The following is a 24,508-nucleotide window of genomic DNA, read 5'->3' on the forward strand; positions in this document are numbered from 1 at the left end:
ACAGGCGCAGTGTGTGGTTTTAACTTTTTAATGGCCTGTTGCAGCTGCCCAGCCTGAAATGGAGCATTCAATCACTGTAATTCTTCCTCAGTGAGGTGGGGAAGACCAGCTTTATCTAAAAAGGAAGAAAATAGCTGTGGGTCCTGTTTGGGCCTGTTGGTGCTGGGTCTCAGAGCCAAAAACCCACCACCTCACCCATTCAAATTCCCCAACTGATTTCTTAGCACCACCGGCTAGGTAAGTACCAAAAACAACTATAAACAAAAGAAGCTTCTTACATTAGTAAAGTTTATTTTAATCCAAGAACAGGAAAAATAAGAAATAATAAAAGTTTAGGAGCAGCACATAAGAAACAGGATAGTGAGGGAACATAAAAGGGGGGAGCCATGCAAATGGTCGCATATTCCTTAATCTATTGAGATAGACTTAAGGAAGATTTTCATCGACCTCCTCTTGTTCCAGACCAGGCATTATATAGGGTTTCTCAGCCCAAAGTACAAAGAAGTTTTTTTTCAGGAACACGTCATGAAGGATGTATCATTTGTTTGTTATAATTGCCAAATGGGCACATAAAATATATATATATATATATATATATATATATATATATATATATATATATATATATATATATATATATTGCATTTCCTTAAAAGGTACATCCTCAATAAAAGCAATCTGTATCTCACTTCAAAGGAGTCAGGGTTCCTTTCCCACAGACCCCCTGCCATTATGCCATTCTCCTATCCTGTCCTGACAGCAGAATATTGTCTCTCTCTGCTCTGCCAGGTACCCCGCCCCCTGACACATGGAAATTAGTTCTGCCCCCTAAAAGTCTCCAGAGGCTTTTAAACACACTCATGTAAACAGTGAATGGCATGACTCATTGTCTCTCAATTACCTGCTCAGAGGAAGGTAGGGAGGGTTGGGGTATTTGCTTGACACCTGGCCTGCTTAATATCATTGTAATTCACAGAAAAAAAAAAGAAGTCTCCACTTCTCATGATTTGTAGATTTAATTCTTAAATATTAGATATTTAGCAGCACGGTCTAGGCCTCCATAAGTACGCCTCCACCAACAGTCCACTTCAGAATATCCCTGATACAGAGCTTGAAAGTGCTCACCAAAGATCTGCGCTATTCATCTGGGCAATTAACTGTATGACCCTGGTTATCTGAAAGAGCCCCAATCATTAGAGCGTCTCCCCAGGCCTTAACTATTCCTGTAAGCAATTTTCCTGGCTTGTTACCAAATTTTTGAAAGCTGTATTTACGATAAATCACTCCACAGGAAGTTTGTTCCTGAATCAAAGAATTGAGTGTTGTACAAACAAATACTCCTCTCTAGAATGAGGAGAAGGCCTCTGCATATAAGCCCGTTTCGGTTCTCTAACACACGAATACCTGTGCAGTTGTGGTGCACTGACATATATGCGATAATTTTGCCCCGGATCACCGCTTTTGCTGTGCACCAAAAAAAGCTAAGGTTGACCTTCATGCTGTTGGTTATGTTTAACAAAATCCGACCAATAAGACAGAAGATATTTATGAAACGCCTCATCATGGGCCAGATATGATGAAAAGCGCCACCCCCTATACGAGCGATATCCTGGAGCCGCCTCTAAATCCACCCACATGGGTGAATGATCTGAGATTGTTGCTGGACCAATTACCACCAAAGTAATCGACGAAAATAGGGTCAAGGAGACCAAGACATAATCTAATCTATCAAGGGTATCATGGGTGTAGTGAAATTCTCCCAAATGGAGCAGTCTCCAAGCATTTACTAAGGCAGGAGAAGTACAAAAAAGGGAATGGGACTTGATATACCGCCCTTTTGTGGTTTTTGCAACTACATTCAAAGCGGTTTACATAGTATATAAAGGTACTTAGTTGTACCTGGGGAAATGGAGGGTTAAGTGACTTGCCCAGAGTCACAAAGAGCTCCTCCTTGTCCAGGCCTTGATGTCCCCAAAAACTGAGTTCTTACATTACTATCCTGAACAGGATCTGCTAATAAATTAAAATCTCCAAGCACTATGATGTTTTTGTCTAGGTATGGCAATAACTGTTTAAGAAGATCTGGATAAAATTGGTTATCAAAAGGGGTGGGGCCATATATGTTTAGCAAATAGATTTCTCTACCTTGCAGCCATAATTTTAGTAGCCTGATGGTTAGTGCATTGGGCTTTGATCCTGTCAACCTGGGTTCGATTCCACTGCAGCTCCTTGTGACCTTGGGCAAGTCACTTAACCCTCTGTTGCCCCAGGTACAAAAAACTTAGATTGTGAGCCCCCTAGGGACAGAGAAAGTACCTGTATATAATGTGTACAGTGCTGTATACATTTAGTAGCGCTATAGAAATGATTAGTAGTAGTAAGCAGATATTTACCCCCAACATCCTTGACAAGACCCCGAGAGGTACAGGCTAGTGACTTATGTATTAATACTGCTACCCCTCCTTTTCTACCACCAGAAGCAGCAAAATGCACCTCTCCCACTGACGCCCATCTATGTTTTAAATGTTCTTCTTCAGTAAATCATGTCTGCTGTATACATGCTATATCCCCCCCCCCCACACCCATGTAGTAATGTAGTTATAATTTCTGTATGTTTTACCACATACATTGCATGTTATGATTCTACATCCAGAGGTACTCAGAACAACAGAGTATTAAAACCATTTGAAGTACCATCTGTAGTACCGATCCACTCAGGGCCTCCACTCTAGGTGCCCAGCGCTCCCACCAGATGCTGTGGAGGACTTGCAGCCCTTCTGCATATCCTCACAGCTGTATCTGGGATGACTCCCAGGTCCACCCTGATCTTCCCAGGGCCCTCGCTCCAGGTGCCCAGGGTTTCCAGGTGCTTTTTGGCTAAGATCAGGTGACCCTCAGGGGGAGGAATGCTGGCTTCAGCCTAACCCCAGGTAAGCCCCTTTCCTTGGCTGAGAGGTGCCCAGCTCTACCATTGGCTGCCTTTCAGGTGCTGTGGAGGACTTGCAGCTCATCTGCATATCCTTACAGCCTTCTCCGGGATGATTCCCAGGTCTACTCCGATCCACTCAGGGCCTCCGCTCTAGGAGCCGTGCGCCTAGGGCATTTTCTCTTTACATTTATTTTTCTCCCAGTTACTACTTATGGCTCCAGTACACTTTTTCTTCTTGGTACTGTCCCTTCCTAATCTGTTTCTCCATCTGAAACCACTGTACACTGTGGGAACACATTGTCCACTCTCTGTATTCATGATCTCACCATCTCTTTTTTCCTCTTCCTTTTTCTCAGCTCTCAACCTTCAACATTTCCTTCCTTCCATTCATCCATCTCCTTTCTATCTGAGTACATCTCGCCTTTGTCGCTGTCGTCATACCTATCCTACTCTTCTCCATACTCTCTTGCTCCTTCTCCTGCTCTCTGCTGGGGACATTAATCCCAATCCTGGTCCCCCACATCAGCTCTCATCCTATTTGTGTAGGTCACACCGTGTTCTCCGAGGACAAGCAGGCTGCTTGTTCTCACGACTGGGTGACGTCCGCGGCAGCCCCCACCAACCGGAAAAAAGCTTCGCGGGACGGTCGGGACGCAGGGCACGCCCACCGTGCATGCGCGGCCGTCTTCCCGCCCGTGCGCGACCGCTCCCGCCAGTTCCTTTTTTTCCGCGACTGGAGAGAGTTGTGCTTTTGCCACTCTCTCTGTTTTCAGCCGCCGGATTTTCTCGATCGCGTTTACGCGGATCGTCGCTTTGCTTCTGGTTACCGTACGGTTTCCCTTTTTGTTTCAAAAAAAAAAACCTGCACGTGTGGAGCACGCGCTCCCCTTTTCCCTCGCTTCTAGCGGGGACGCCACGTTGCGGCCTAGTGGTCGCTCGGTCGTTTCTTTTTCCGTGGTGTGATTCCAGCCACCATTGACGACTTTGACTTCGCCGACGCGATTTTTCCGTCGATGTCCGCGAAGGTCCCGAGTGGATTTAAAAAGTGTGGTCGCTGCGGCCGGCCGATCTCGCAGACCAACACCCACGCTTGGTGCCTCCAGTGCCTCGGGCCGGAGCACAATCTCAAGTCGTGTTCTTTGTGTCTAGGTCTCCGGAAACGGACTCAGGTTGCGAGGCAAGTTCTGCGGGACCGTCTTTTTGGAACTTGCGCCGGCCCCTCGACGTCGACCTCGACGGCATCGGTATCGACGGCCGGTCCTTCGGTACCGGTATCGATGCCCGAGACATCGGCACCGATGGCAGCGACCCCAGGAGAACAGGTCCCGTCGGCCCGCCGGTCCGCCGGTGAGAGTGGGGGTGAGAGGCCGCGTGGGCAATCGGCCCCGGTCACTCCCTCAGCTCGTGGGCCACGGGACCGAACCCTGTCTGACCCGGTACCTCGAGACCGAGGGGGATCGACCTCCTCCTCCTCCATGCCTTCCGGCACCGGTGACGGGCATCGGAAGAAAGATAAGAAGCGCCGTCACCGGTCGCCCTCGGTGCATCCGGATGTCGGAGAGGAGGCGACGCCGAAGCGTCATCGTCGAGAGGAGAGGTCTCCGTCGGTTGTGGAGGTACCGACGCGTCGGGGTTCCGGCACCTCGGTGCCGTCTCCTGGCCCCCAGCAGCTTCCGGCACCGACACCCTTACCGGCCCCACCGACTTTCCCGGCAGCGGGCCTAGACGAGTGCCTCAGAGCCATCCTTCCGGGGATCCTGGAAGGGCTGATGCGCCAGGCTGTGCCGGCGCCGGGGGTGCTTGCGCCCTCGGCGCCGATGACTGTGGCGCCGGTGAGCTCTAGCCCAGCGCCGGGGCCGTCGACACCGCCGCCGCTTGCGGCGCCGGTCTCGACCGCCACGCAGGTGGAGTCCCCGTCGACGTCGATGGAGGGATCTCCGTCCCCGCCGGCGCGGGAGTCCACCGCTCGACGACACCGAGACCTCGGTGCCTTGACGTCGAGCCGGGCCCGGTTCAGGACTCAGCTACATGAGCTAATGTCCGATACCGAGGATGAGGACTCGTGGGGGGAAGAGGAGGACCCTAGATATTTCTCCTCAGAGGAGTCTACGGGCCTTCCCTCGGACCCCACGCCTTCACCGGAGAGGAAGCTCTCACCTCCTGAGAGTCTCTCTTTTGCCTCCTTTGTGCGGGATATGTCTATCAGCATTCCCTTCCCCGTGGTCTCTGTGGAAGAGCCGAGGGCCGAGATGCTCGAGGTCCTCGACTATCCATCACCACCTAGAGAGTCCTCCACGGTGCCGCTGCACAATGTCCTAAAGGAGACGCTGCTTCGGAACTGGGTGCGACCATTAACTAACCCCACCATTCCCAAGAAAGCAGAGTCCCAGTACAGGATCCACTCTGACCCAGAGCTCATGCGGCCCCAATTGCCCCATGACTCAGCGGTCGTGGATTCTGCTCTCAAGAGGGCACGGAGTTCGAGGGATACCGCCTCGGCGCCCCCGGGGCGGGAGTCTCGCACTCTGGACTCGTTTGGGAGGAAGGCCTACCAATCCTCCATGCTCGTGACCCACATCCAGTCATACCTGCTCTATATGAGCATCCACATGCGGACCAATGTGCAACAGCTGGCGGACCTGGTCGATAAGCTCCCGCCGGAGCAGTCCAGGCCTTATCAGGAGGTGGTCAGGCAGCTGAAGGCGTGCAGAAAGTTCCTGTCCAGGGGTATTTTTGACACCTGTGACGTGGCATCTCGTGCTGCGGCCCAAGGTATAGTGATGCGCAGGCTCTCATGGCTGCGTGCCTCTGACCTGGACAACCGTACCCAGCAGAGACTGGCCGACGTCCCTTGCCGGGGGGATAACATTTTTGGTGAGAAGGTCGAGCAGATGGTGGACCAACTGCATCAGCGGGAAACCGCTCTCGACAAGCTCTCCCACCGGGCGCCTTCAGCATCCACCTCCACAGGTGGACGTTTTTCCCGGGCCCGGCAGGCTGCACCCTATTCTTTTGCGAAGCGTAGGTACAACCAGCCGGCCCGAAGGCCTCGTCAGGCACAGGGACAGCCCCAGCGCGCTCGTTCTCGTCAACAGCGTGCGCCTAAGCAGCCCCCTGCGCCTCCACAGCAAAAGCCGGGGACGGGCTTTTGACTGGATCCACGGGAACATAGCCGCCCTACAAGTGTCCGTACCGGACGATCTGCCGGTCGGAGGGAGGTTAAAATTTTTTCACCAAAGGTGGCCTCTCATAACCTCCGACCAGTGGGTTATCCAAATAGTGCGGTGCGGATACGCCCTGAATTTGGCCTCCCTGCCTCCAAATTGTCCTCCGGGAGCTCAGTCTTTCAGCTCCCATCACAAGCAGGTACTTGCAGAGGAACTCTCCGCCCTTCTCAGCGCCAATGCGGTCGAGCCCGTACCACCCGGGCAGGAAGGGCAGGGATTCTATTCCAGGTACTTCCTTGTGGAAAAGAAAACAGGGGGGATGCGTCCCATCTTAGACCTGAGAGGCCTGAACAAATTCCTGGTCAAAGAAAAGTTCAGGATGCTTTCCTTGGGCACCCTTCTGCCAATGATTCAGAAAAACGATTGGCTATGTTCCCTGGATTTAAAGGACGCATATACTCACATACCGATACTGCCAGCTCACAGACAGTATCTCAGATTCCGCCTGGGCGCACGCCACTTTCAGTATTGTGTGCTGCCATTTGGGCTCGCCTCTGCCCCACGAGTGTTTACCAAGTGCCTCGTGGTGGTAGCGGCCTACCCACGCAAGCTGGGAGTGCACGTGTTCCCATATCTCGACGATTGGCTGGTCAAGAACACCTCGGAGGCAGGAGCCCTCCGGTCCATGCAGTGCACTATTCACCTTCTGGAGCTGCTGGGGTTTGTGATAAATTACCCAAAGTCCCATCTCCAGCCAACTCAGTCTCTGGAATTCATAGGAGCGCTGCTGAATTCCCAGACGACTCAGGCCTACCTTCCCGAAGCGAGGGCCACCAATCTCTTGGCCCTAGCTTCGCAGACCAGAGCGTCTCAGCAGATCACAGCTCGGCAGATGTTGAGACTTCTGGGTCATATGGCCTCCACAGTTCATGTGACTCCCATGGCTCGTCTTCACATGAGATCGGCTCAATGGACCCTAGCTTCCCAGTGGTTCCAAGCCACCGGGAATCTAGAAGATGTCATCCGCCTCTCCACCAGTTGCCGCACTTCACTGCTCTGGTGGACCATCCGGACCAATTTGACCCTGGGACGTCCATTCCAAACTCCGCAGCCCACGAAAGTGCTGACGACGGATGCATCTCGCCTGGGGTGGGGAGCCCATGTCGATGGGCTTCACACCCAGGGTCTGTGGTCCCTCCAAGAAAAGGATCTGCAGATCAACCTCCTGGAGCTCCGAGCGATCTGGAACGCACTGAAGGCTTTCAGAGATCGGCTGTCCTGCCAAATTATCCAAATTCGGACAGACAATCAGGTTGCAATGTATTACGTCAACAAGCAGGGGGGCACCGGATCTCGCCCCCTGTGCCAGGAGGCCGTCGGGATGTGGCGTTGGGCGTGTCGGTTCGGCATGCTCCTCCAAGCCACGTACCTGGCAGGCGTAAACAACAGTCTGGCCGACAGACTGAGCAGAGTCATGCAACCGCACGAGTGGTCGCTCCATGCCAGAGTGGTACGCAAGATCTTCCGAGCGTGGGGCACCCCCTCGGTGGACCTTTTCGCCTCTCAGACCAACCACAAGCTGCCTCTGTTCTGTTCCAGACTTCAGGCACACGGCAGGCTAGCGTCGGATGCCTTTCTCCTCCATTGGGGGACCGGCCTCCTGTATGCTTATCCTCCCATACCTTTAGTGGGGAAGACCTTACTGAAGCTCAAGCAAGACCGCGGCACCATGATTCTGATCGCGCCCTTTTGGCCCCGTCAGATCTGGTTCCCTCTTCTTCTGGAGTTGTCCTCCGAAGAACCGTGGAGATTGGAGTGTTTTCCGACTCTCATTTCGCAGAACGACGGAGCGTTGCTGCACCCCAACCTTCAGTCTCTGGCTCTCACGGCCTGGATGTTGAGGGCGTAGACTTCACTGCGTTGGGTCTGTCTGAGGGTGTCTCCCGGGTCTTACTTGCCTCTAGGAAGGATTCCACTAAAAAGAGTTACTTTTTCAAGTGGAGGAGGTTTGTCGTGTGGTGTGAGAGCAAGGCCCTAGAACCTCGTTCTTGCCCTGCACAGAACCTGCTTGAATACCTTCTGCACTTATCAGAGTCTGGCCTCAAGACCAACTCAGTAAGGAATCACCTTAGTGCGATTAGTGCTTACCATTATCGTGTGGAAGGTAAAGCCATCTCTGGAGAGCCTTTAGTCGTTCGATTCATGAGAGGCTTGCTTTTGTCAAAGCCCCCAATCAAGCCTCCTACTGTGTCATGGGATCTCAACGTCGTCCTCACCCAGCTGATGAAACCTCCTTTTGAGCCACTGAATACCTGCCATCTGAAGTACTTGACCTGGAAGGTCATTTTCTTGGTGGCAGTTACTTCAGCTCGTAGGGTCAGTGAGCTTCAAGCCCTAGTAGCTCATGCTCCATATACCAAATTTCATCACAACAGAGTAGTGCTCCGCACCCACCCAAAGTTCCTGCCGAAGGTGGTGTCGGAGTTCCATCTTAACCAGTCAATTGTCTTGCCAACATTCTTCCCCAGGCCGCATACCCGCCCTGCTGAACGTCAGTTGCACACGTTGGACTACAAGAGAGCATTGGCCTTCTACTTGGAGCGGACACAGCCCAACAGACAGTCCGCCCAATTGTTTATTTCTTTCGACCCTAACAGGCTAGGGGTCGCTGTCGGGAAACGCACCATCTCTAATTGGCTAGCAGATTGCATTTCCTTCACTTACGCCCAGGCTGGGCTGACTCTTGAGGGTCATGTCACGGCTCATAGTGTTAGAGCCATGGCAGCGTCAGTGGCCCACTTGAAGTCAGCCACTATTGAAGAGATTTGCAAGGCTGCGACGTGGTCATCTGTCCACACATTCACATCACATTACTGCCTCCAGCAGGATACCCGACGCGACAGTCGGTTCGGGCAGTCGGTGCTGCAGAATCTGTTTGGGGTGTAAATCCAACTCCACCCTCCAGGACCCGAATCTATTCTGGTCAGGCTGCACTCTCAGTTAGTTGTTCTTCGTAGGTCAATTTCTGTTGTTCCCTCGCCGTTGCGAGGTTCAATTGACCTGGGTTCTTGTTTTGAGTGAGCCTGAGAGCTAGGGATACCCCAGTCGTGAGAACAAGCAGCCTGCTTGTCCTCGGAGAAAGGGTATGATACATACCTGTAGCAGGTGTTCTCCGAGGACAGCAGGCTGATTGTTCTCACCTCCCCTCCCTCCTCCCCTTTGGAGTTGTGTGTTTCATCTTTTGCTAGTTATTCAACTGGCGGGAGCGGTCGCGCACGGGCGGGAAGACGGCCGCGCATGCGCGGTGTGCGTGCCCTGCGTCCCGACCGTCCCGCGAAGCTTTTTTCCGGTTGGTGGGGGCTGCCGCGGACGTCACCCAGTCGTGAGAACAATCAGCCTGCTGTCCTCGGAGAACACCTGCTACAGGTATGTATCATACCCTATATCTCCAATCTAATTTCTGTTCCTCTCCTCCCCCCTTCTTCCCTGCCTTACTCTTGCGCTCTGTGGAATGCCCGCTCTGTCTGTAACAAACTTTCCTACATCCATGACCTCTTTATCGCTTGTACTTTCCATCTGCTTGCCCTAACTGAAACTTGGCTTTACCCTGAAGACTCTGCTTCAGTCGTGGCACTATGCCATGGAGGTTATCTTTTCTTCCATACTCCTCGCCCGGTTGGCTGCGGAGGTGGTGTCGGGCTACTACTTTCACCCTCTTGTAGATTTCAACCTCTTCTTCCACCTCAGTCTCACTGTTTTTCTTCCTTCAAAGTCCACTCCATCCGTCTATTTGCTCCTCTGCCTCTCCGAGTAGCAGTCATTTATCGACCCCCTGATCCCTTTCTTCCTTTCTCACTAACTTTGATGCCTGGCTTTCCTTCTTTCTTGAACCTTCATCTCCTTCCCTCATTCTTGAGGACTTTAACATTCATGGTAATGATCCCTCTGACTCTTATGCTTCTCAGTTTCTTGCTTTAACATCCTCTTTCAATCTTCAACTGTGCTCCACTGCCACCACTCACCAGAATGGCCACTGTCTTGATCTTATCCTCTTCTCAAACTGCTCACTCTCCAGTTTCTGTACCTCAACTCTTCCCCTCTCTGACCATCATCAGATAACTTTCACACTTAAAACACCCTCCTCTCCAGTCCCGTCCAATCTTAACCACTACATTTAGGAATCTTCAGGCTATTGACCCTTCTACTTTGTCCTCCAGTGTTTCAAATCTCTTCTCTACCACTATCAAGCTTATTTTCGTTAGTGATCACCGGCCATCTTCTGACATAAATCGGGAGATGGCCGGCGATCTCTCAAAAGAGGTGAAATCTGTATAATTGAAAGCGGCTTTTTTTACAGCATCGCCGCTTTCCCGTCGCCGCACCGGCGAAAGTTCAAGGGGGCATGTTGGTGGCGTAGCATAGGTGGGCATGGGCGTGGCTACCAGATGGCTGGCTTTCGCGGATAATGGGGGAAAAAAGTGGCATTAAGCAGTATTTCGCCGGGTTTACTTGGTCCTTTTATTTTCACAACCAAGTCTCAAAAAGGTGCCCCAACTGACCAGATGACCACCGGAGGGAATGGGGGATGACCTCCCCGTAGTCCCCCAGTGGTCACCAACCACCTCCCACACTAAAAAAAATAAAACTAAAAACCTTTTTTTACCAGCCTGTATGCCAGCCTCAAATGTCATACCCAGCTCCCTGACAGCAGTATGCAAGTCCCTGGAGCAGTTTTTAATGGGTGCAGTGCACTTCAGGCAGGCAGACCCAGGTCCACCCCCCCCCCCCCCCTACTTGTTACACTTGTGGTGGTAAGTGTAGAGCCCTCCAAACCCCCCCAAAACCCACTGTACCCACATGTAGGTGCCTCTCTTCACCCATGAGGACTATGGTAGTGGTGTAGAGTTGTGGGGAGTGGGTTTTGGGGGGGGGGCTCAGCACCCAAGGTAAGGGAGCTATGCACCTGGGAGGTATTTGTATATTTTAAAAAAATGTTTAGAAGTGCCCCCTAGGGTGCCCGATTGCTGTCCTGGCATGTCAGGTGGACCAGCACACTACAAATGCTGGCTCCTCCCACAACCAAATGCCTTTGATTTTGCTGGGTTTGAGATCGCCGGCATTTTTTTCCATTATTGCTGAAAAACAAAACCGGCCATCTCAAACCTGGCGAACTCTGGCATTTGGCCGGGCTAAACCGTATTATCGAAAAAAAAAAATGGCCGGCCATCTTTTTTGAAAATACGGTTCCGGCCAGCTGTTGCGCCGCCACCAAAATTGATCGCCGGCGACGTTTGATTATGCCCCTCTATGTTATCCAAGTCTGTCAATGAGACTCTCTCTTCCTATAATACTATACTATCCTTTGTTCTGGATACTCTCACTCCCCCCATTCCCCGTTCTGTAAAACGTACCAAACCGCAGCCTTGGCTGACCTCTAGAATCCGCTACCTACGTTCCTGTGCCCGCTCTGCCAAACGCTTTTGGCTGAAATCCCGTGCCCATGCTGACTTCATACATTTCAAATTCTTGCTGACCTCCTTCCAGTCTGCTCTTTTACTTGCCAAACAGGACTATTACATCCAGTTGACAAATTCTCTTGGCTCAAACCCTCGACGTCTCTTTGCCACACTTAACTCTCTCCTTAAAGTGCCTTCACCTCCAACTTCCCCTTCACTTTCTCCCCAGACTCTGGCTGAGTACTTTCATGATAAGGTTCACAAGATTAAACTTGAATTCTCAACCAGGTCACCTCCACCTCTCCTTCCCTTAGTCCATTCTCTCAACCCTCCAACCCCTGCCTCCTTTTCTGAAATCACTGAAGAGGAAACTACACATCTTTTTTCCTCCTCGAAACTAACTACCTGTTCCTCTGATCCTATTCCCACCCATCTACTTAACACTATCTCTCCTACTGTCATCCCTTTTATCTGTCATATCCTCAATCTTTCACTTTCCATTGCGACTGTCCCTGATGCCTTCAAACATGCCATAGTCACACCACTCCTTAAAAAACCTTCATTGGACCTTACCTGTCCTTCCAACTATTGCCCCATCTCCCTCCTCCCTTTCCTATCCAAGATACTGGAGCATGCTGTTCACCGCCGTTGCCTTGTTTTTCTTTCATCTCAAGCTATTGTTGATCCACTTCAATCTGGCTTTTGCTCCCTTCATTCAACCGAAACAGCTCTTGCTAAAGTCTCCAGTGACCTGTTCCTGGCCAGATCCAAAGGGCTCTATTCTATCCTCAGCCTTCTCGATCTATCTGCTGCTTTTGACACTGTTGATCACAACCTACTCCTTGATACACTGTCCTCACTTGGATTTCAGGACTCTGTTCTTTCCTGGTTTTCTTCTTATCTCTCCCACCGTACTTTTAATGTATACTCTGGTGGATCCTCCTCTACTTCTATCCCACTGTCAGTTGGTGTACCTCAGGGATCTGTCCTGGGACCTCTTCTTTTCTCCATCTGTACTTTTCCCCTAGGTACTCTGATCTCATCCCATGGTTTTCAGTATCATCTTTATGCTGACAACTCAGATCTACCTCTCCACACTAGAAATCTCAGCCGAAATCCTGGCCAAAGTATCAGCCTGCCTGTCTGACATTGCTGCCTGGATGTCTCAGCACCATCTGAAACTAAACATGGCCAAAACTGAGCTTCTTATCTGTCCCCCTAAACCAACCTCTCCTCTTCCCCCATTCTCTATTTCTGTGGATAACACTCTTATCCTTCCTGTCTCATAACCTCGACTCCTCCCTCTCCTTCTCTGCACATATTCAGCAGACTGCTAAAACCTGTCGTTTCTTTCTCTATAATATCACCAAACTTCGCCCTTTCCTTTCTGAGCACACTACCAGAACCCTCATCCACACTCTTATCACCCCTCGCTTAGACTATTGCAACTTGCTTCTCACTTAGCCATCTCTTCAACTGTTCAAAATTCTGCTGCACAACTAATATTCTGCAAGTGTCGTTATGCTCATAGTAGCCCTCTCCTCAAGTCACTTCACTGGCTTCCTATCCATTTCCACATACAGTTCAAACTCCCCTTATTGACTTATAAGTGCATTCACTCTGCAGCTCCTCAGTACCTCTCCACTCTCATCTCTCCTTACACTCCTCCCCGGGAACTCCGTTCACTGGGTAAATCTCTCTTATCCGCACCTTTCTCCTCCACCGTTAACTCCAGACTCCATTCCTTTTATCTTGCTGCACCATATGCCTGGAATAGACTTCCTGAGCCGGTACGTCAAGCTCCATCTCTGGCCGTCTTCAAATCTAAGCTAAAAGCCCACCTTTTTGATGCTGCTTTTAACTCCTAACCCTTATTCACTTACTCAGAACCCTTATTTTATCATCCTCACTTTAATATTCCCTTACTTGTTGTTTGTCCTAATTAGATTGTAAGCTCTGTCGAGCAGGGACTGTCTCTTCATGTTCAAGTGTACAGTGCTGCGTACGTCTAGTAGCGCTATAGAAATAAGTAGTAGTAGTACCATCTGTAGCATTGGCCTGCATTAATGTATTTATTTTTCTTACATTTGTACCCCGCGCTTTCCCACTCATAGCAGGTTCAATGCGGCTTACATATTATATACAGGTACTTATTTGTATCTAAAAGAGATACTCCGCATGCATCAGTTCAAAGCTAAATATGCACTGAATCTTTTGGTGCTATCCAAAGACCTAATATGAGCTCGCTTTTCAGAAATTTCTATTTGGTTCTGTTGAACATTGTTATAGTATTCTTGTCCTTTGCTGGGTTTGGGGTGGCGGGACCCCTAGCATCAGTGGTCTTCTTATCTACCCTGCTGTTGAGTGGGTGAGATAATGTGGGTTGTTCTAATGGGGTATGATGAAGGAAAGGGGGAATTGGGTGTGCATGGGGAGGGGGGTGGAATTGGGGAAGGGAGGGATGGGGAGTGGGGTTTGGGGAAGGGGGGTAGGGACTGGTGACTCCTATGCAGGTATAACTTCTTGTAATGCTAATTCCCATATACACTTTGCAGATAGGGTGAAGGCTGGGCACCCTGTTTCCTATGTCCTTATGCATTGTTAACTTGTGGTTTTATTACTCTGTTGTGCTGAGTAGAATCATAACATGGTGCCCAGCCTTCACTCTATCTACAGTGCCCGCTAGACTATCTGTTAATGCAAATGAAATGGCTCACTTCACTGGGTAGAGAAAAGCACAGCCCCAGAGAGCACCCCCCACACGATTTCAGCACAAAGAATAGGAAATCACCAGCACAGCAATTCAAGACAATTTAAAGAAAAACCTTCTAGCCCAAAGTTGTAAAACTAGCAATTTTAGATTAAGGAATAGGATAGACCCACAGCAAAAGAAAGGTGTTTTTTTTTCTCTCTCAAAGTTTTAGGTAACATATATACTCAAACAGTTATAGAAGAAAAGTTTTAGGACTCTAACAGCCTCAGCCCCTCAAACAGTTTAGTAAGAAAAATTTTTGAACGCAGGCAGACTGCTACTAAACCAAACCAGCTCTAAGAAATTCCACAGGTTCAACGTTTAAAATTAATTATTTCTATTCCACTTTAAACCAAATCAGATTACACAATAAATTCATACATACTCAATGTATACATCACTTATACCTTACAAAAAATATAATCATAAAACATAAATATCCTAGAAGAAGAATGGACCAATGATACAGACATTTAAATATTTGAAAGTATTATACAAACAGATCTTTTTCAGAGATGGGGAAACAGCAGAACTAGAGGACATTAATTGAGGTTGCAGGGAAGTAGATCTAGGAGTAACAGCATAAAATACTTTTTCACAGAAAGGGTGATGGATGACTGGAATACCTACTACTACTACTACTATTTGACATTTCTATAGTGCTACTAGGGTTACGCAGCGCTGTACAATATAACATAGAAGGACAGTCCCTGCTCGAAGAGCTTACAATCTAATGGACAAATGTACAGACATCAAGTAGTGGCAGTCAAATTGGAGCAGTCTAAGGTTAGGTGCCGAAGGCAACATTGAAGAGGTGGGCTTTTAGCAAGGATTTGAAGATGGGTATGGAGGGGGCTTGGCGTAGGGCCACAGGAAGTTGATTCCACGCAAAGGGTGAGGCGAGGCAGAATGGGCGGAGCCTGGAGTTGGCGGTGGTGGAGAAGGGTGCTGAAAGGAGGGATTTGTCCTGTGAGCGGAGGTTTCGGGCGGGAACGTAAGGGGAGATGAGGGTGGAGAGGTAATGAGGGGCTGCAGACTGAGTGCATTTGTAGGTGAGAAGGAGAAGCTTGAACTGAATGCGGTATCTAATCGGAAGCCAGTGAAGCGACCTGAGGAGGGGGGTAGTATGAGTGTATCGGTTCAGGCGGAATATAAGACGAGCAGCAGAGTTCTGGATGGATTGAAGTGGGGATAGATGGCTAAGTGGGAGGCCAGTGAGGAGAAGGTTGCAGTAGTCAAGGCGAGAGGTAATGAGGGCGTGGATGAGAGTTCGGGTGGTGTGTTCAGAGAGGAAAGGGCGAATTTTGCTGATGTTAAAGAGGAAGAAGCGACAGGTCTTGGCTGTCTGCTGGATATGCGCAGAGAAGGAGAGGGAGGAGTCGAAGATGACTCCAAGGTTGCGGGCAGATGAGACGGGGAGGATGAAGGTGTTATCAACTGAGATAGAGAGAGGAGGAAGAGGAGAGGTGGGCTTTGGTGGAAAGACTATAAGCTCGGTCTTGGACATGTTCAGTTTCAGGTGACGGTTGGACATCCATGCAGCAATGTCAGACAAGCAGGCCGATACCCTCTTGGGGAAGGTGGTGGGAACATAAACAGTGACTGAATTCAAAAACTTGTGGGATAAATACAGGGGATCCCTGTATTAAACAGCATAGAATCAAAGCAAAACTAAATATCCTCCTAACTTTAAATAGAACATAGAGGGGCACAAGCTGCATGGAGCAACAGATACAGCTCTGGCCATAATTAGAGTGAATTGGCATTTATCTAAAGGTTAAGCCACACCCAACAGAGTTGCAAGAATTTTGCCAGTGGAATAGTCAGCCCACATCTTTTATGGATGATGACTGAGGGTAGAGTGTGGAGGAAAAAGCATTCGATGACCCTTAGGCCCAGATGCACTAAACCTTAACGACCCTTTAACAAAGAAATTTTTAACCGTAGCATGCATTAAAGGCCATTTTCTGACGACGCTAGCAGCTAACGAAAACGGAATGCAAACGAGTAACTACCATTGAAATGTGGCCAATCAGGATGCACTAACCATACCGACGATTGCAACGAATCATTTACCGTGATAAATTGAATGTGAGGTCAGACCTGTCGTTAAGCGTTGAGCTGTCATCTCCCCGCTTCCCCCTGCACCATAAAAATCCAAGCTGGCATGTTTAAGTGAGATTAAATAAAAAAGCAACCAATAAAGAACGACAAGGTGGATGCAGTACTTCATGGGCTTCCCCCTGCTTAAAATATAAAATCAAACAAAAAATAAAAAAAGGATCGGGAGGGGGCAAAGGCGCTCGTCAGGAGCGTCCTGTATGGACGGCCTTGCCCCCTCCCCCCCCCCCCCCCCCCCGAGGTCGCCGCTGCTCCCTGCTTCCGCCTGTATTAAATAAAAAATCAAAACAAAAATCAAAAGTTTAGCAGCCCCGGTCCCCCTCCCTTCCTCTCTCTCTCTTTCTCCTTCTCCCACAGCTCCGCCTCCCGCCATCCTCCATGTAGGTAACTTACGTCAGAGGAGGGCGGGCCCAGGAAGAACGGAGGGACGTCGGAGGAGGCCTCACTGATCGCCGATCAGCTGTTCTTGCCCGTGTAGCGCCTTCACACAGAGGTGAGAGGCGCTGTGCGGGCCCGGTAAGGCGGTGGGGGGTTCCAGTGGAGGGGGGGGAGCGGCAGCGATGACCTCAGGGGGCGGGGCACGGGGACAGAGGATGGCAGGAGGTGGAGCTATGGGAGAAGGAGAAAGAGAGAGTCAGGAAGGGAGAGGGGCCGAGACTGCTAAACTTTTGATTTTTGTTTTGATTTTTTATTTAATACAGGTGGAAGCGGGGGGCAGCGGCAACCTCGGGGGGGGGGGGCAAGGCCGTCCATACAGGACGCTCCTGACGAGCGCCTTTGCCCCCTCCCGATTCTTTTTTTATTTTTTGTTTGATTTTATATTTTAAGCAGGGGGAAGTGGGGACCCACGTGTTTGTGGGTTTTTTTTTTGGTGGTTGTTTTGACATTTGTGGCATGCACAGAGCAGCCAGCATAATGCTTGGCTGCTCTGCGCATGCTTTAGGGGCCAATTACCGACGGGGATTACAACAGTTTAACGAATCTGTAATGCATTGTACTTTACAATACCGCACCGAACATGTGCGACTTGTTTTTTTTTTGTGCATTCTTCGTTTTTTCAAATTCGGTAAGCACTTTTACGTTTTAGATTTTTTTACGTATGGTTGATGTATCTGGGCCCAAACCACAAAAAAGGCGAAAGATGAACCAAAACAGACCAGAAAAACCATAGGGAGTAAGAGCACCAGAAAAGTTTAATAGGACCCTACACGGTCCGTGTTTCGGCCAACAGGCCTTCCTCAGGGGTCTAAAATAAAACAAATCAACATATGTACAACTTAGATATAAAAATACAAATATTTCAAATACAAAATTTAAAAACATAAAGAATACAAAATAAAAACAGAGTTAAAAACAAATTAGATTAAAAACTAATCCAAAAATATCAAGAAAATACCGAAACATATAAGCATACATCACAAACTTACTGAAAGTATCAGAACCATGTGATAAAAACAATACAATAAAGTCAAATTATGCCATGTAAAATGTAAAAAATAGGTTATATACTAAAAAGACAGTAACGATACTGATATGTAATGAAAAACATGATCTTACACTCCATAAATAAAGTACAAATATATAACATCATTTGGAGTGTTACAAAATAACATAGCCAGCTGTCACAAGCGATTGGTAACATGTGCAGAGCTCATCGGAAAAAAGGAGAAATAAAACTCCTAACGAACCAAGACCAAAATATACATGTTAAAAAATGTTATTAAAAAGTGGGACTGAAATGAGCATGTTAATAAAAACAAGCATGTTAATAAAAGAGAGACTGAAATGAGCATGTTAATAAAAACAACACTTTAGCCACCAAAAACAGATATGAAAAGATGAGAAATGTAAAGTTGTGACCTACCCTGAATCTGACGTTTACATGTGCACCTCCGAGATACTCATAAAACAAACAGCAAAATGCTGCAGGAACAAAAAAAAGGGGGAACAATGAAAAGCAAAGAAGGTTGAATATAAATTATTCAACAGAAACTTAAAAACGGAATAATACTAGAAATGAAAATAATGATAACAATGGAAAAAGACAAAATACTAAAAATTAACGGAAATGATGATGAATAAAAATGCAAAAATATAATAAAGTATATGATCACATATACCAAAATATACTGGAAGATGTTATAGCACAAAAATAAAAAGTAATAATACAAAAATAATAATACCTGACCGCCTAACCGTGGATGTATGCACAACAGGGATATGTAAAGAGAGGGATGGTGTGAATGTAAGCTCATAATGAAATGAAGGCACATAATAAACGAAAATATTTATGCATCATAAAGGTCATACACAGCTCATTGAAAACAATAGCGAAGCAAACGCTGAAAAAATGACACATGAATGCAGCCAACAAAATAAGACCAGAAGTGATATGTTTTATATGCGCAACCATGTGATTTTATGAAGAGGAAGGAAACCAGAAAACAATGAATTAAATAAAAACATACAACGGAAACGTGCACAGAACATAAATGAGAGTAACCGACGGGAGCATATATAATGCGATACCACGATACATCTGATGCCTGTAGCTCTCACCCGCTGTTTAAAATGGAAGAGCGAGCTTAGGTTGTATAGGTGAAAAAAACGTATATGTGATATGACCGCAGATCTGAACCAAGGCTAAAAATGAAAGCTAACGTATTATGCATGAGGAAAGACATAGTTTTCTTAAAGGAGAAAACGACTGTGTCAAGTATAAGAGAAAGCGAAGGAAGGAAGAACCACTACAACTACCTACTCCAATAAAACTTGAGGGCGTCACAAGAATGCTAGGGCTCAAAATGATCGACATCCACCCTGTAGATGTAAACGATGGAAAGACAATTACTTATAAGTATCACACTCTTAACAAACATATAACCAAATGCTTTCACATGTATGTATGTTATGAAATATCAGAACGCCTAAAAGAACTTACCGCTAGTGCTGTCTAATAGCGGACAAAAGCGCGTATGCTAGTGAAAACTAGAACAGCTAGAACTGCTGTCATTTGAAAGAAAACAACGTGACGTAACCAACCATTCAGAGTGATTAGTGACATAACCAACTGTCCAAAGCAATTAGTGACGTATGCAGAACTCATCAGAGCGAAAGTGCTAGCTAACTAGAACCGGAATGAACGCATACTAAGCACAAAGGTTAATGGCTAGTTATCAGTTTAGAGTGAGATAGATGAAAGGTCAATATGGTGTGCAGATCTGGGCCTCAGTCTTGGTCAGAATGGGAAGGGTAAACCGTTGAAGGCTTGAATAAAGTGGCTTGTTTTGTGGAACTAGTGCTTTAACAGCAGTCTCAGTTAAGCAAAAATATGGCATTGTACAGACACTTCTATAGTTCATATGTACACATTTATAACAATTCTGGAAAAGAATTTGAATGTTAGCAGCTTTCAGGTATTATAACTGTGTAGCTTTGATAATTAGGCATAGTATAAGGTGGATATAATAGCACATTGTTGTATATGTTGACTTAACTTAACATTATGTGATTTAACTATGCCCCAGCCAAATTGTTGGGCAGACCAAATGAAGTCTTCATCTTCCATCAATTACTATGTTACTTTTTGCCTACCTGGTTTTCATTCTTAGGGCCAGATGCTCCCCCGTTGTTTTCTGTAAGCCTTGTCCTCTAGGATTTTCAGTTTGGTGGCACAGTAGCCTCTAAGTAATAGGTTCTCTTAGGCATCACTGCTTACGTGGGCCACTGTTGTAATGGACTTAGACCATAATCTCAAACTCAAGGCCTTATCTTCTTCTGCCCAGGGTCCTTAGAGCTTTGGTACGTCTCACTTGTTTATACTAGTCTAGCAGGATGATGGCTGGAGGTTTCTCTCTCAGTATTGTATGGAGAATAGGAGGTCCTCTTAGACTTCTCTTGATGGCAATTCTAGACAGGAAGTTTCCATATTTTCATGAAGTCTGATAGCAGCTCCATTTTGGGACTTGCTCTTCTAGTTGCTGTTTTAGGGTTCTAATCCAGAGCATGGCCTGAGTTAACAGTCTGATTCTGTACTTAGGACTCAGGGGCTGGATTCAGGAGGTTAGTCTATGGGGTTAATGCAGTTAACTGAGAAATTATAGATTCATGATACAGATCATGATTTTATCCATGATGTTGGATACATGGTGATATTATTGTTTGCACAATAATAATTTATCCATTTATTTGCATAATGATAATGGACATGTGTGGTTGAGCTATTTGGTGGATCTGGGAGAATTGGTATGAGACATTTTGATATATATTGATGATCCATATGGATCAATACAGGAGGCTGATTGCTGTCACCTAATGATAGTGGAAGCATGTTCTGTTTCTATGATGATGGTTGCATGTATTTGATCGCAGAGCACGTATGCATGGTATGACTATATAGTATGACTTCATGGTGTGGCTGCATAGTACTGATGCAGGAAGCAGGAGCATAGGTTGTTCAAATAGTAACACTGTTCTATAGTCTGGAACAGGGGTTCTCAACCCAGTCCTCAGGACACACCTAGCCACTCAGGTTTTCAGGATGCCCACAATGAATATGCATATGAGAACTTTGCATGCACAATCTCCGTTCAATACAAATCTATCTTGTGCATATTCATTGTGAATATCCTAAAAACCTGAGTGGCTAGGTGTGTCCCGAGAATGGGTTGAGAACCCCTAGTCTGGAGCCATAAAGCTCATCTATAATAATCTGTAAGTGTTTCAGATTTGTATTGTCAGTAGTATGCTGGCTGGTTCCAGGGCTGTACCACTTCTTATACAGGCGAAGATGTCACTAAAATGGCAGTGTTCTCTGCCTCCATCTGCTGGTCAGGAGATATATCTCACCTATATGGACTGGTCTGGCAGGATTCAAGAAAAGGAAATTAGTAAGTAAGACCAAATTTCACTTTAGCCCTGGCACATAACAAGCCTAAATTAAATAGATAGTCACTTGTGGTAGTTACTGCTTAAACCAGTGTGCTTAAGTGCAAGGCCCCAGAGACCTCTGAAGTACCCCCCCCCCCCCCCCCCCCCCGATTGTCTTTGTTTTTCCTCTGCTATTCTGCCTCTCTTCTTAGGCTCAGGACAGAAAGGGGAAAGTGGATGGGGGGCAAGAGCCAGATGCTTTTGAAGGACAAGGTATGTCTTAATAGACAAAAGAGAATGCATTTGGAAATGCTTACAACCATAAGGATACCCCCCTCCCCCAATGAAGCTTGAATGTGAGCTGGTGGGGATGGATGTCATTGATACACATTGGTCAGCAGTGTTGTGGCCCCACATGAGAATATATTTGGCAGCTCTCCTACAGCTCATTAGAATCCAAAGTGGCCCCAGCTTAAAAATGAATGAAGACCACTGGCTTAGATATGTACTAATACAATGGACTGTGTCATGGAATATATGTTTAAAGTTAAGCACCATAGCTAGCGCTTAATTTCATACATCAGGTGCTCTGGCTAAATATTGACTTCATAGAATTTATGGTCTGATTGTAACTTTTCCCATTATTTCTACAGCTCCCTGTACTTCTCTGGGATTCACCTGCTCAGATGTTTTATTGCTCATGTGACAGGAAATCTCCATCTGCCGAATACAGCTATCGAGCAGCAAGAGTCCTAGGAATGATCGCATGATGATGAGTGCTTCACACATACAAGGGCATCAATAATCATGAAGTACTTGCTTATTTATGATAACACTGGTTTTTGATGGAAATAAATCAAAGGACTAACCTTACGATCCATATGTATCTCAACAAAGATGTAGCAGCAGAAGAAAGCTCTTCCCTGTCTATGACTTTAATGTTAAAAATGGATCATTAGGCACTAGATGAGGTATATGATCCCAGAACAGGGGAGAAGAATTAAGAATTGCAGCCTGCTTTCAGCATTATACATTCTATATGTTCTGTATTATGCAAAATTAATTTTTACATAAAACAGAACAAAAATAGTGAAACTGCAGTTTAAAAAAATTTAAAACAAGAGTCCCCAAGCATTTCAACTGAAGGGTCATATATGGCATTTCAAATCACCAAGAGGGCTAATGGAGTCCTCTTTAGAATCCTGGACCTTTCCCTGATTTGATTTTGTGGGGAGACTGAAGTAGGGATCCCTTCCTTAGCATTTCAAATCAAGTATAACCAATACTACACAATATTCTGCTTTTTCAAGGCAGTGTTTATGGTCTGGATCACTCAACTTGTTCTTTGCAACATTCTGTCTTAGCTCTTGAGTAAAGCAGTTGCAGCAAAATGCCTAGATAGCCGTTTGACCTTGTTCAGAGATTTAAATGAAATAGCTTCACATTCTGTTGCCTTAATTTCATGAAACTTCACTTTAGATTTGCAAACAAATTATGCAGATGGTTTGTATAAGCATTTCTACATCCCGCACAAACAAAATCTGTTTCTAGACATCATCAGTGCCTAAAACTTCATAGTGTACTATCAGATGAACAGATTAATGCAAAAGCCCCACCATACCATTATGTCTTCCAAGCATTACTGATACACCATCTGATAATTTTTTTTATTTACTCAGATGACATTCTACTTACCAGTTTCACCACTTCACACTAACCTGCAACCTCTACAGGATTGCCTTTGTGCTCTGTCCTCTCGGCTTATTGTGAATAAGCTTAAGCTGAATCCTGAAAAGACTACTGTTTGCTGGGTAACAAGATCTCTATCGTATCTTTCCCATGTTTCACTTCTCTTCAATTTATTATTTCCCCCAGTTTCTACTTTTCGATACTTGGGAGTGTGGTTTTGATTCCCAGCTAACCTTTAAGTAGAGGAGTGGCCTAATGGTCAGTGTAGTAGATTGTTGACCTGGGGAACTGGTTTTGAGTCTGCCTGACAGTCGGCAGTGGGTTGAGATCCTGGGGAACCAGGTTCAATTCCCTCTACAGTTCTGTGTGACCCTGAACAAGGCACTTAGCCCTCCATTGCCCCAGGTACAATATATAACAGATTGTGAGCCCATTAGGGACAGTTCAAAGTACCTGTAACAGAAATTTTAACCTGCATAGTCGCCTCAGGGTGGTATATCAAGTGCTGAAAATAAATAAGTAAATAAAAATAAATAAGAAACAAATCTCTGAGGTAGCCAAATCTGTTTTTTCAGCATTAAGATTTTGCAAGTCTCTCCATGCTATTTTGACTTTTCAGGCTCTCCACACAGATCTTCAAGCCTTCCTCATCACTCGACTGGATTATTGCAATTCTATCCATTTGGGTCTCCCACTCTCACAGATTAAAAGACTACAAACCTTACAAAATTGTGCCGCACGGTTTTTTATGTAGGGCTAAGAAATTTGATCATACCACCTCTCTTTTTGTTCACTTGCATTGGCTATCCATTAAATACCGGCTTCCATTTAAGATAATTTCTCTCACTCATAAAGCCTATCACACAGGGATTCCTTCATATCTCTCAGCCCATTGTATCCCTTATACTCCTGCCCACAGTCTACCATCTTTAGATGCTAATAGACTCATCCTTCCTGGATACAAACAATGTTTTCATTAATCTACGCATCAATCTGCCTTTTCATATTTGGCCCTGAAGCTTTGGAATGACCTTCCACCTTCCATTCGTGGAGAATTTGCCTTCCCTAAATTTAAGTCTTTATTAAAAACATTTCCTTGTTATAAACAGCAGATGAATCCATTAACTGATGGGTTGTATCTGCCTACCAGCAGGTGGAGATAGAGAACACTGAAAGCACATGGTGTTCCTGGACGCCCAGCCCCCTCTGCGTTCAGTATATCTCTATCTCCCAGGAGGTGTGGACATCGCTTTCTCAGCTCCTGGATTTCTGCCTGGGGAGGCTCCTGTGCTTTGCCATTAGAGAGGGGGTATTGTGGCTGGTGGTGCCCACTTTAAAGGCATACTTGGTTTTCTCTGTCCCTACCTTACCCCATTCCCCCTCCTCCCAGAGTTCCTCTAAGGCTGCCTGCCTATAACTTTCCTCACAGTAAAAAAAAAAAAAAAAAAAAGAGAGAGAGGCTTTCTCCAGAGCTCCTGGTTCGGTGCAGCTTGACCGAAGTTCATTTCACTCGGTCTCCTGAGGT

General features: G+C 46.7%; 1 protein-coding gene across 2 annotated transcripts in view; it reads left to right on the plus strand.

Annotated features, from left to right (window-relative positions):
• GTPBP8 (GTP binding protein 8 (putative)) overlaps positions 1-23,858 on the plus strand; it is a 143,085-nt gene extending 119,227 nt beyond the window's left edge. For both annotated transcript variants that reach the window (XM_030203796.1, XM_030203798.1), the window contains exon 7: positions 21,948-23,858. In XM_030203796.1, the coding sequence (XP_030059656.1) occupies positions 21,948-22,050 (103 nt within the window). In that variant the 3' untranslated portion in view covers positions 22,051-23,858. The remainder of the gene's footprint in view (positions 1-21,947) is intronic.
• The last annotated feature ends 650 nt before the right edge of the window (positions 23,859-24,508 follow it).

This window comes from Microcaecilia unicolor, chromosome 5 (genome assembly GCF_901765095.1).
Source record: "Microcaecilia unicolor chromosome 5, aMicUni1.1, whole genome shotgun sequence".
Taxonomy (NCBI): domain Eukaryota; kingdom Metazoa; phylum Chordata; class Amphibia; order Gymnophiona; family Siphonopidae; genus Microcaecilia; species Microcaecilia unicolor.